The following is a 12676-nucleotide window of genomic DNA, read 5'->3' on the forward strand; positions in this document are numbered from 1 at the left end:
CTTAAGACAAACTACCATCTTTTTGTCCCATCCCGACTATACTGTCCTCAGCTACAAGCTTCACTATATTCTGCTGCTGCTGCAGGACACAGTAAATGCTAAAGCTATGTATATTTGGCAGCAGTGCCCAAGTCAAAACCAAAAAATGAAAGCCCCGATCTCGAACAGTTCACAGCACATCATAACTCCAACGGTCATATGTTGGCTTGTAACACGTGATGTGATGATTGCCGAATGGGCGAAGCACAGGTTAGTACAAAGATAGAGAAATCTAGAGAGAATAAACAAACCTCTTTTAAGATAAACTGCAAGCTGTAAAAAGGTTACACACATTCCAGCGCAAGCCTGACTTAAAATATCCCATTTTTAATTTGCACTCAGTGTTCTAATAGCAGTGCTGCCACAATTAATACCACAACAAAGTGTTAATCTGGTCATTTTAACTGAATAACTCAATTTAGCTTGCCTCATGTTCGGTACGCCAAGTTTTAGGTGACACAATTTAAGTAGGTTCAGCAAAAGAGTGCACGAAAATCAATTAGTTGACAGCATTAGTAGTGTCTGCAAACCGTGTGTGTGTGTGGACTGCTGCGTCAGAACAACTTCTGTAATGTGAAACTAACAAGTAACCTTGGCAAGCACTTGGCCGTGAAAATATTTCAGACCGAATTATTTTTTAATCATCTGTTGGACAGTCAAGGTAAAGCGTTGCAACTCTTTTCTCTTGAGAAATCTTAATTGGGTGAGACTGCAGCTCTAGCTCTGAGGGCTCAGCATGGCTGCCATGTACGTCCATCTGAAAGGTGAAGGACTTCTCTGATGGCCCCAGTTGTATCTGCCTCTCAGTGATTTCAGATGCAGGCCCTTCTTCTTTAGTGAAGCCTTCAAACTCTTCACCTTTCACAACATCCTCTTCTTTGGAGACTCTGAAGCTGTATCCTCCTCCTGCCCCGCCCTGGAAGGCTTTCTCAGAGGATCTGAGCGCTGCCATGATCTGCTCTTCAGATAGATCATCTCCTGCCTCCAGCAGCCCTGAGTCTTCCAGACTTTGAGACGTGTTCAGCTCTGCGACTATAGTCATGGTGCCGTTGTCACTCGACTGCTGCACTTTTGTGACATTGAAAGCCTGTGAACCATCACGATTCACTTTTGTGAGGAAGGCCAACTCCTCCCTCAGTGGACCCGACACTGAGCCTTGTAGCTTCTCTAAAGCTCCCTTCAGTTGCTCTTTGGGCTCCAAAGAGTCCTCTCTCAGGAACTCGAGCATCGACTCCTGCACTATAGGGGAGACGCAAACCTCCTCTTCAATGATGCACTCTGGGAAACTCTCCTTGATGAACGAGTGATCACCTGACTTGTACTCTTCACTTTCCTCTACAATCACCCCTTTCGAGAGAAGACCATCATCTTGATAATACCGCTCATCTGACAGGTCATCGACGATACCATAATGGCCATACGAGGTGATGCCACCACCCGCCTCGGTTTCAGAAAGATGATCATCTGGTGTGGAGACGAAATACTCGTCAGGCCCTTGGTCATGGGAGAAATATGAAGATTCACTCTCTCTAGAAACCTCTTGGACTTGTACAGATGCACCCTTGCGATGGTCTGTATCTGTCATGGAGGTTTTCATGGCATCACCATCACTCCTCTGAACTTGAGCACCATGAGGGATATTTTCTAGCTCCTCGATTTGGAAATATGTTGAGGACGGCTCGTAAAAAACAGATCTGGATTTCCGCTCAAGCGCAAACTCTTCATCAATGTAAGACTCCATCGGTTCCTCGATGATTTCCACATTGACAGACTTATTTTCCAGGTTCTCGCTTACCTGGAGGTCACTTAGCAGGTTCTTGATCATGCTTCCCGTTGCTGTGTACTTGATGTCTTCCAGTGACATCTTCTTAACCCCATGGCTCAGTAGTTCCTCCAGTGCAGGGTCCTCAAAATCCAGCTCTTCCTCCATTTTGGACTCCAACACGATCTGCGTCTTAGTCGTTCCATCCTCTTGCTCAGTTTTCTCCACATGATACCTTACCTTTGAATCCCCCGAGGAGCAAACCATAGCTTCCGAACCTGCTGGTCTCATCGCTTTCTGGAAGATCTCCTCTAGAGACACAGAATCTAATATCTTTTTCTCACTTGCGCCCATCGTAGGCTCTGTTTTTCCTTCATCTTTGAACTCCCCAACGTAAACATTATCTTTCTCTTGTTCATCCGACACTTGCCTTTTGCTCTCTGTCTCAGTTTTCCTGCTCAGTCTCATCATTGGCGGTGACACCACTTTCACTGATCTGGTCTCAGTAGCGGATGACTTGATGGGACTGACTTGGTTCTCTACCCGAGAGACCTGTTCGATTTTCACAGTTTTCTCCTCTGCTGCTGTTTTCTGGACATGTCTGGTTTGGTATTCACTCTGGCCTGTTTGTTTATCTTTGGCGGTGGTGGCAGCAGGGGCAGAGGTGGCAGCCCAAGCTTTGGTGAATGAGATCATGTCCCTTCTGGATGCAGGACTCTGATGCCGAGCTCTGGCTGCGACTGAAATAGGAATGATCCTAGAGGGACTTATGGACCCAGAGGGAGGCACAGGGGATCTTCTCAGGTGTGAAGTCGGCGGCGTGTACCTGATATCCATATGTTGTCTGGTGGTTAAGGTGGAAGCTCTTGGAGTGTAGGGCTTGGCAGGCATCCTTATATCTGAGACAGATAATTAAATTAATCGTTCGATATTTTGGGCAATGAGCTCATTAGCTTTCTTGGCAAGAGATGGAAACATCGTATCGATCTTCTCATCTGACTATCTGCTAAATATCAAATTGTAAAACTAGTTTTACAATTTACACTTCATGTTACAACAATGAATGATTTAAAATACAGTACCTATTATTCTTTCTCTTTGATGTTGGGTGACCCTCCTATGAGCATCTTGCAGATCCACTCTCTCACCTTCCAGGAGAGCCCTGAACAAACAAGAGACAAGGCAAAATATATTTGAAGACTATTATAAAATCACTGGTTATTTTCCTATTTCAACATAATTATTTTTTTTTACCATATATAGAAAAGAAAAGATTAAAGACAAATACCTCACTAGACGGTGTACATCATTCAGCTCTGCCATGTCAACCCCTTCAAACTCAATGCAACAGGCTTACAAGATGGTATGAGCCCATCACCAGGCCATATAAGGTAGTAATTTAAAACTTAACATAAAAAGCCTCGGTCATGTAGGCTAATAAAGAATTAGCTTTAGCGGCTCACCTTTCCTTGGCCATGCTTCAACAAACACAAAACAGAAAACCAGCGTGCCTCAAAAAGGAACAACCTCTCCGGAGACTGCCTTCCCAAAGACTGACCTACACATAACTGTGACAACACAGGGCTGTGCACACTTCCCTACGAATCCCAAAGCAAAAGCTGACTTGTGACACACACAAAAACACAAAATGCTGCCACGTCTCTGCGAAAATATTCTGTCGATTCCAAAAATTCAAAACACACCAGATGTGCCAGCAGAGAATCTACCACATAGAGACAAATAGTCTTCTCAAGAACTTCCTCGGAGTTGGCTTAATACTAATTTTAAAAAACTGTTTAAAAATAAAATGATGTGATATGAGGTAAGAAGTTATGTTACAAGGACTCCTTAAAACACACTGGAGTTTGGAAACATGAAAATACAGAATGTTTATTCACTGCTTTATAAATACCTTTCAGTAAAAATAGTCTGTTAGTATGTGACCCTGTGTGATCTGGCTATGTTAGCAGCATGAAGACATGCCGTGTTATTTCAGGATATGAAATGGCAGATATATTTACCACACTATAAACACTTAAAATAAACCACAACAAAAGTTTAAACTTGTGACATGTGAGCTGATACTTTGAGTTTATCCAAGTGAAGTTCAGATGACTTGGTGCCAAACCAACAGGAAGAAAGCAGCAGATTGCTTCTGTGTTTACTGAAATCACTAATTAATCTAAGAGTAGCTTTAGGCAGTGGGGGGGGGGGGGGGGGGGGGCAGGTTCATCCAGTAATCTCTTCTCAAAGCATTAAAATATCGCTGAAAAGAGAGGATGTACCTATTTAAGCTAACTTTTTTCATTCACGAAAAGCTTTTTACTGAAAGCCAGACATTTCAGAGTGTACTGGCTGTACTTTCAAACACGTTTTCATTACAATTTGTGACATAGCGACACATACCTAGGTTTAAGCAACAAAACCGCTGAGTTAGGCTAAGGAAAATATCATGGTTGTGCTGAAATTAATTACGGAAACTTAATAAAAAGGCAACATAAGCATGGAAAACATCACAAAAATCGCTTCTAAATACCAGTCTCAATCATCAGTCTCCAGGTTTGTTTGACCCATCCACCTCCACTTCCTGTGTGGTTTTTTTCCGTCTTTATACTACGTCATCACGCTCCCGTGGCATTTTCCCCGAGCGTCTAATAATGACGTGTTGACATTGTACTTACCCATACAGACCCTAAAGGCCTGCGTCAGTCGACATCAAGGTGCTTGACAAAGCGTTGGTATGTGACGCCCTGGGTAAAAGAACTGGCCGGTATTTTCATGTGTATATTTCATCACCAGTTTGAGAAGCTCATATACTTCTCAAACCAGAGTAACAGTTAAATCACCTTTACAAAAAGTAGAAAATAAAGTGGGTTTTTTTGGCACAAAAGTAACGCTCCATAACACATATTAAGACTCTCCACAGGTCTTTTTCACAAAAAACACTTGAATGGAGAGCAGCGATTGTTTAATGTTATTAGTAACACTTGTGCTTTTTCAACGATGACAAGTTAAAAATGTTTACTGTGAAAAGGTCTATTTTATTAAAAGTCACAATATAAAAAGAACGTGTCTTGATTGGACAACTGACAAACGAAATAAGCTCATCACCTGTAGGACGCCACCTCCATGCCCAGATCCATCTTCACCTGGAGAAGGTACTGATGCTCTCGCATCTTTTCTGCAATAGCGTCAGCCATCATATTCCTCTCGTGCTCCAGCTGCTCGATAATCATCTGGAGGGACGAAAGAAAAATAAAAACAACACGTTTTTACTCTGCGCACAGTTGGTTTCATATAGACACAGCACAAGCTTGTGGTCTGTCCATTGGGTATGTATATATTTTTCCCCCTGCTATTTAACTGAAAATACTGTAATAACTCCGATGCCTTGGTGACAACCCAAGTGTGTGACCACATGTTATTGTACTGCAGCCTACAGTTTTGTCCACTTTGTAAATCTGTGTTTTCTCTGTTTTGGTTCCCCAAATAGTATCTGTGTTGACTACTAATGCAGAAAGGTGGCGAACTGGCTGAACACTTCGAGTCAAAATCAAGTCTGATCCCACTCACAGACTGCACTTATCATTTGGACCACTTAATGACTTAATCCAGTGACTGCTTCTGTAAATTTGTGCGTGAGCCTTTTTCAATAACATGTGATATACGTAGACAGACGTCATTCTGACTTATATTTTACCACAGGGGTTTACTGTTTGTGTGAAATGTGTTTGTTGTTCCACTATTAAAGACAGCCCTACCGCGCATTCATTTGTAATTGACTGACCTGCTAAGGGCTCAATCTTTAGGAGGCTAATAAGGATTTGTCAGTCTGACAGTAATTGGTTTAAGTGGCTGGTGTACTCTAACAGCTACAGTACTGGGGAGGTATAGAGCGTCGTTATAGCTGATCACGCTACTCAATCCTTTTATCCTGAGGTCAAATGTGGCACGCAAACTTGTCTGGCACCACCTCATGTTGGCAATGTCATTATGTATTGAGGGTGGGGAGAGTTGCATTCATTTCAGAACCAACATCTACTGCATGTGTGTCATTTTAGAAAGGGCTGAAGCCAGAGTCGCAGTCTTTACGGGGAGAAATTTCAGCCTAGATTGTGAAGGACTATTGTTTCTCCTTAACAATCAGCCTCCAAGAGCTGCAGCTGCGTAAGTGCCTTTAAGCAAAGTGGGTGTGGCAGCGACAACAGGGAGCAGCCTCCCCCTCCTTCATCGCTCAGTGTGATAAAGGGAAGATTGTTCTGCCTGTATATTTTGAAAATTGTATCATATTTATTACATGCATGTTGGGACTTCTTAAAATGCAAATACATCTCCTAAACTCTGGCTTCCCTTCAGTCCCTCTGACATATGAACCTGAGCTGTCCTACTCTTATTAGCTTTGGACTTTTCCTCACCTGATATTCACTGAAGTCCACCCGGAATTTATCCTGCATGTGCATCAGTTGTTCTTCAAGACAGGATTGAATCTGACCTTGTTTTTCCGCCTCTGTGCGTAATTTGCCCAACTCCGAGGCAGACAGCGTCTTCTCCCTCTGCAGATCACACAGCCTCGCCTGGTCGCCTTTAACAGACTGCTCCATATCTGCCACCTTCAGCTGGTACAGTTCATAGGTCTCAATCCACCCATCGGACAGACCGCGGGCATACTCTTGCACCTCCTCCATGGAGGCCACCGGAGGCCCGCGATAAGTTTGCGTAATGATGGGTACCACCCGGGACTCCACCTGACGCCGCAGACGATCCTTGTCTTGTCTGTGCGCATCCTCCATGCATTTATACTCGTTCTCCAGTTGAAATAAACGCTGCTGGAGTTCACCGTTGGCCTTGTGGGCGTGCTGAAGCTCCTTCTCGTAGCCTTTCAGCTCGCCACTGATGTCCCTGCACACCCCGGTCTGCTCGCTGCACAGAGACTGGACCATCTGCAACTCCCGCCATAGCTTCTCCCTCTCCATGTCGGCCTGGGACTTCTCAGACGACAACAGACCCACCATTCTCCTCAGCTCCCGCATCTCACCCTTGTACTTCGGCTCCCATTCCGCCGTCTTCCCCTGTCTAAGTTTATTTATTTCGGTAATAAGGTACCCATTTTCCTGCTCCAGCTGCTTCGTTCTGGAAAGATACTGGACGAGTCTGCTGTTGAGCTCCTGCAGCTGCTGTTTGTCGCTCTCAAAAGTTGTTTTGAAAGGCAACATTGTGGCATCTAATTAGAAAAAGCGAGTTTTAAAAAAGCGTAATACTCTAGCAGACAGGTTGTCCCGGTGTCATTTGCGTGTGCGTCTGTGGGAACGACTGTGATGCAATTTGTGATCAGTGCCCTTTGACAAGTGCAGCAGGGGGAGGAGGAGGAGGATGAGGGCGGGTCCTGCCTCACACAGGATCGCCCCAAGCGCGTCCGTGTCCCTGGCAGATGTTATGTTGCGTTTAAGGGCTGTCTGAAATACTACTCCTCTAATCTCAAAACAACAGACTAAAACAAAGGATGTGGTGAATACAACTGTGCGATTGGTACTAAACACAAATACAAAATTGAACTTGATGCTAAAAATATGTCATGTAGTAAAATAACATTACGAGATGGGGAAACGGAAAAAGGACACGGGTCTAAACGATTTTTTTGGAGGCTGTAGTTTCTCTTTACTGACGTTTAATATAAAGACGTATTTTAGCATACTGTATTCATGTTTTGTCTCTGCATTTTGCTACAGTGTAGCTAATAAAAAAAGAATGCAAATAAAAGAACACATCAAAGGTGTTTTAGTAATTGTAGCCTCATAATTAATCATAAAACGTATCAAGTAAATATGAGGAAATGCACTTTTTTTTAAATGGCTTGAAAAAGAAAAGTCGGTTCAGTCTTATTAGCAGGCTTATTAAATGAACTTGTTTTTGACCTGTATATCGGATGTCAGAATTCACCTGAATACATCACCTTCACATGGGCATCTCGTCATTTAAACGCCGGGGAACAGCTCCACTAAGCGGACAAAAACAGAGCTGCGGGAGCTAAAATAAGCCGTGTTGTTTTTCAGTCTCCTGATATGAAGTGCGTAACAACTGTCTTTCCTCACTGACTGTGTCGTTTTTACTGCGTCATGAATGGAAAATAAATCGTGGTGGTTACAGGTAAAGTAGTGTTAACTCATGAATACACGAACTCTTCAAACCGGCGCTCAGTTAACTCCTATTAGGCTTATTTGATTCAAATAAATACTGTGATAGTTCCTCTCATCCGGAGCAGAAACCAACTAATTGAATGTGAAACTATTAAATATTTGGATTTTAAAACTATTATTTATTTTGTTCAATAAAATCAAAGTGGGTAAAATCCCCAAATTCCCAGAAAAACTACAGGGGTGATGACCTCGGCATCCTGAATGGTATCTACAGCCCTGGTGGGGATACTAACTGTTGAAATGCAGAAATACAGGTGAATATCTCACATTACCCTCTGTGTTGGTGTGGTCCCAGTTTGCAGTACATCTGGGCGTAGCCAGAGGTTCCAGTGTCGTCTTTTTGGAGCAAACAGGGAAGAGCAGTGGATACAGAGACAAAGATGTATGCGGCTTCTGTCCTGAGAACCACTGCTGTGTGGAAGGAGGACCAGAGAAACTGGACTCAGTTGTTAACATGAGAGCTGTCGCCAAAGACTTCCAACAAGCAGGGACGGATGTCGTTTATTCCAGAGATGCTGCTCCTGCACAGCATATGACAGACACTCAGCAATATGAGATAATGCTCTTCGCCCTCCTCTCAGGTACCTGTGTAATTTTGCTTATTACTGCTCACTGTATCACGGTCAGAGGAGAGCAGCCTTCATCCATGTGCCCTCATCTGGCAGCCTGACCTCAGCTGACAGACTGGTACCTCTGCTGCAGAGCCTCGTTCACAGCATGCTGGACCAGCTGGAGGAGCCTTTAGAATCAGCATGAAGAGAGGAAGACAGCGACACCTCAAGCCAGCGGTCACAGCGAGGCAGATCTCCTTATGAAGACATTTCACACAACACAGACTTATCGTGGATTGGCAACCGTGGCCTGGGAGGGAATTAAATGGAACAAACAGTAAAAGTTCTCATTCATTTATTTATTCAAAATTTCAGAAAAAAAAAGAAAGTACAAGAAATTCTCAGATACACATTTGGAGATGGCATGTCAAAACCCCGTCTCAATTATAGGTGTGAAAAAAACGTTTGAGGCCTCAGATACAGAGCTTGAAAAAAGACAGTCTATAGAAGTTTTTTTTTGATTATTTCGTTCCCCAATCAGGTAATGAACACAGATTTTGTGAAAGTATTGTAATAAAATAATCGTAAATCAAGGCCCCCTCAGAAGGTATAGAAATGCAAATCATAAAAACAGAGGCATGATAATGATAAACCTCAAACTTATTATTGCAGTTTGAATGCACTGACACATCCTCCATAAACCCGAGGTTTGCATTCAGAAGAATAAAAATGATAAAGATGACTAAGTTGAATGTTTTTTAAGTTAGTTACTGTGTGTTTACACTGAAATCTGGTAATGCAAAAAAAGCAACTATAGTGTGAAGCTGTAAACCTAGACCTATCATCTTTTTCTAATCATGTCGTTTACTCTTACCCATGACTACCCGTAATCTACGCAACATCCCTGTCCCATACATGTCCACATGTTGATTTAAATGCTGTATTTATGATCTAATGTTAACCAGTAATTCCACAGGTCAATGTAATGTCTACTCCCAGAACTGAAACATCTGTATTTTATCATTACATACATCCAAATGGAAAAACATAAATGCACAGATATGTAAAGTAACTACACAAGCTGTTTGCTTGTCAGTGGTGATCTCTGTACCAATGTGATATTCAGCAGCAATCAGTTTTTCAACCAAAAATACTTTACCCTTTGATTCTCTTAAAATCATGCAGATAAAATGCTTGAGAAGAAACTAAATTCAGGACCCAGATTTCACAATATGTTATCTATAATCCCATTTTGTTTATTGCTTCTGGGTATTCATTTCAACATATATTTTCAAATTACCGTATGCTGCCAGCCCAGAAGCCCTTGCACTGAGACAGCACTCTCCAAGCAGCCGCTGGGAGTAGAAGTGAAGGTTTTCTGAGAAGTTTTGAGATGGAAAAGCTTCTTTGCCACCTTCACACTTAACATTTTTGATGACAATATAAGATCCACTGAGGTGACTGTTTTAACCAGCAGCATTAGTGTAAGTAGCAGTAGAAATAGGCCAGAGAGGCATTGTAATGATCAAAGAGTCAGAAACTGGTGGAAATGATCTGTGTCTGGAGCTCTAATCTCATGGCATTCTGCACAGCAAATAGACTTGGACAGGGGAAGTGATGTGCACTTAAAAACAAAGAGTTTACAAGGTAAAACAAAAAAAAACAGACGTAACATTGACTGACAAATTATTGAAATTCTCCATTTTCTCTGAAGATAGAAACATGTAGGTGGAGTTGCTGCTATCTCTACGCTCCTTGTTACATTCATAGCACTGACCCATACACATAACAGAATATCGTTTTTGAGAGTGTGGATGACATTTGGATGTTTGAGTTGTGCTGTTACCGTGCAGCCAACACATTGTTTTTCTTGGAGATCAATAAAACATTTTTTCCCTTTTTAAATATTCCCCATGATAACTGTTCGGAACTTCTATTATAAATGCATTTCAGATGAAAAAATGAAGTTGTCTGTCTTTTGAGGATTTAAGGTTGTGAAAATATGTTGGTAGTCAGTGGAGATGGGATATTTGATGTTGACATGACCCTGGTCTCTAAAACTGCACCTGGGCTCAGCCTTTTTACACTGTATCCAGTCAAATTTAAGTGTAGGTTGACATAATTATGTAAAATACACGACAACAATTTAAACTGATTCTGCGGAGAACTAAAGCGCACTGTACTGAAGTCCTCATGTATTCTCAGAGGTATACACTTACTTTTTGTAAACCACTGGGCCTAAAATCGGTGGACTGAACTCGCAACACAGATATTCCATCTCCTGTCCAAGTTGGCTTTGTGAGGTTTGTCTAGATCCCCGTGGGTTTTATCCAGATGATACAAACTGATGAAAGTGAGATGTACTTGTTTTCCATACATGTTCATTCAAAAAGAGTGAGGTAGATATATACTTGAAGGAAAAAAATAATAATAATAAAAAACGTTTAAAGTCCCCCAGTCATGACACCAAAGAAAATACATACAAAAAAATCCAACTTTATACTGAATCATGGGGCATTTATACAGTGATTTAAACTGATATCACAAAAGGAAAATAAAAAGTAATAAATAACACTCCTACAGAAAAAAAAACTTCAAAGAGAGGGGGGGAAAAATCACAAGGCAACATTTCAAAAAAAGACTAGGAGAAATCCTTCAAAACACTTTCACTATTCAGCCTCCATTTAAGAGCCTTTTCCATTCATGACGGTGAAATGTGTTCCCTTCCCTGGACTTTAATCCATCCATTATTTGGTTTTCAGAAGCAGTGATCATGGAGACAAACAATAAGATCGGTTTTCGCTTTGATGAAGTAACATTAGCAGAAGTGGCGTTATATTGCGCTTGAGAGTGTTGATGTATTAAAATAAAAAAAGGGAGAAAGAAAATCTGATTTTGAATTATGGTTGGCATATTTAAGGCAAATAAGACAACCTATTCAGCCCTATTGATTCAAGGGGAGGCAAGAAATGGATGGGTTAAAATACCAGATCTGGTGTAAATATCTCGTGCACTGACTTCAAAAGGAGGCACCGAGGGGAGAGAGAGAGGACACTACTGGACTCAACAAAACATGATGGGGGGGGGGGGGGGGTACAGGACGATCATGAGAATGTGTGGAGAAAGCAAAGCCTTTACTTTGACCTGAGATTGAGTTGCACCTAGAGGGCAATGCTAGGCGCAGTGCTAGACAAGAAGTACAAAAAGGGTGCGGAAAGTACACGCTCACAGATCGAGCTAAGGTGTCCATTCCAAATAATAATAATATTAATAATAATATAGACATCCATGAAACAAATACAGGAGGAAAGATTTCATAAAAATAAAAGGCAATGAACAAAATATAGTGTTACAGAAAAACTTTTGGGGTAACCGCAAAAAAATGCTTTTGTATTTAAATCATCTTCTTTTTTTGTTCTTTTTTTTTTTTAAACAGTTTAAAGATATAAAGAAATGGACTGTAGTGGAGACCATGAAATACCAAACCTGAAGGATATATATATATACATATATATAACATCCAAAAGAGAAAAAGAATAAAAATAGCAGCTTTGTTCTGTGCAGACATAGAGGCATACATTTTGAACTGTAAAAAGGTTTAAAAAAGTGACAAAACCAATGATGTGTATAAAAATGATCCTGCAGTCTAAAATACAACCGTAAGATCTTTAGATGTGTTTGAAATGTAGAAACTAATGAATATTCTAAAAGAGACCTGCTGTGATTTAAAAGTCGTCTCTGGGCGACTGAAATCTGATCCAATGCCTTATCGCTTTCCGTCTCCGGTCTTCGACTCGGTTTGCATGACTAAATTATTTGGTGCCATTTAATTTGAAGAGCAGCATCAGAGAGAACGAAGTTCACCTCCCATATGAGATGCACAGTTTACAAGATGTCAGATGAGGTTTGGATATATGAAGTGGAGGCAGAGCCGTATCCCTTGATTATGAAGTTCAGTAACTTGCAGTGTGAAACTTGTGATGCTTTGTTTAGATTTGTTGTTTTTTTTGACTAAAACAAAGACAGACTGAGGCTGTGATTCAGAGTTGGCTGATTTAAGTGATACGTGTTCTTTCCCCAGCTGTTCATGGGATGAAGGGGGAAAACCCAAACAAATCCAGTTTACCACA

The 12676-nt window shown here is 41.5% G+C and overlaps 2 protein-coding genes across 2 annotated transcripts; one reads left to right on the plus strand and one right to left on the minus strand.

The window, feature by feature from the left end:
* Positions 1-657: 657 nt before the first annotated feature.
* synm (synemin, intermediate filament protein) lies at positions 658-7110 on the minus strand. Its single transcript, XM_079272833.1, has 4 exons — positions 6217-7110; positions 4913-5037; positions 2884-2963; positions 658-2700 (listed from the first exon to the last, which is right to left on the minus strand). Exons 1-4 carry the CDS (start codon positions 7012-7014, stop codon positions 677-679), a joined length of 3027 nt encoding a protein of 1008 aa, XP_079128959.1. The 5' UTR covers positions 7015-7110; the 3' UTR covers positions 658-676.
* Positions 7111-8196: 1086 nt separating this feature from the next.
* pgpep1l (pyroglutamyl-peptidase I like) lies at positions 8197-8751 on the plus strand (the record flags this gene model as incomplete). Its single annotated transcript, XM_079277843.1, has 3 exons — positions 8197-8214; positions 8291-8523; positions 8577-8751. The coding sequence occupies 3 exons, from the start codon at positions 8197-8199 to the stop codon at positions 8749-8751; spliced, it is 426 nt and encodes a 141-aa protein (XP_079133969.1).
* Between the last annotated feature and the right edge of the window lie 3925 nt (positions 8752-12676).

This window comes from Melanostigma gelatinosum (assembly GCF_949748355.1).
Source record: "Melanostigma gelatinosum genome assembly, chromosome: 1".
NCBI lineage: Eukaryota > Metazoa > Chordata > Actinopteri > Perciformes > Zoarcidae > Melanostigma > Melanostigma gelatinosum.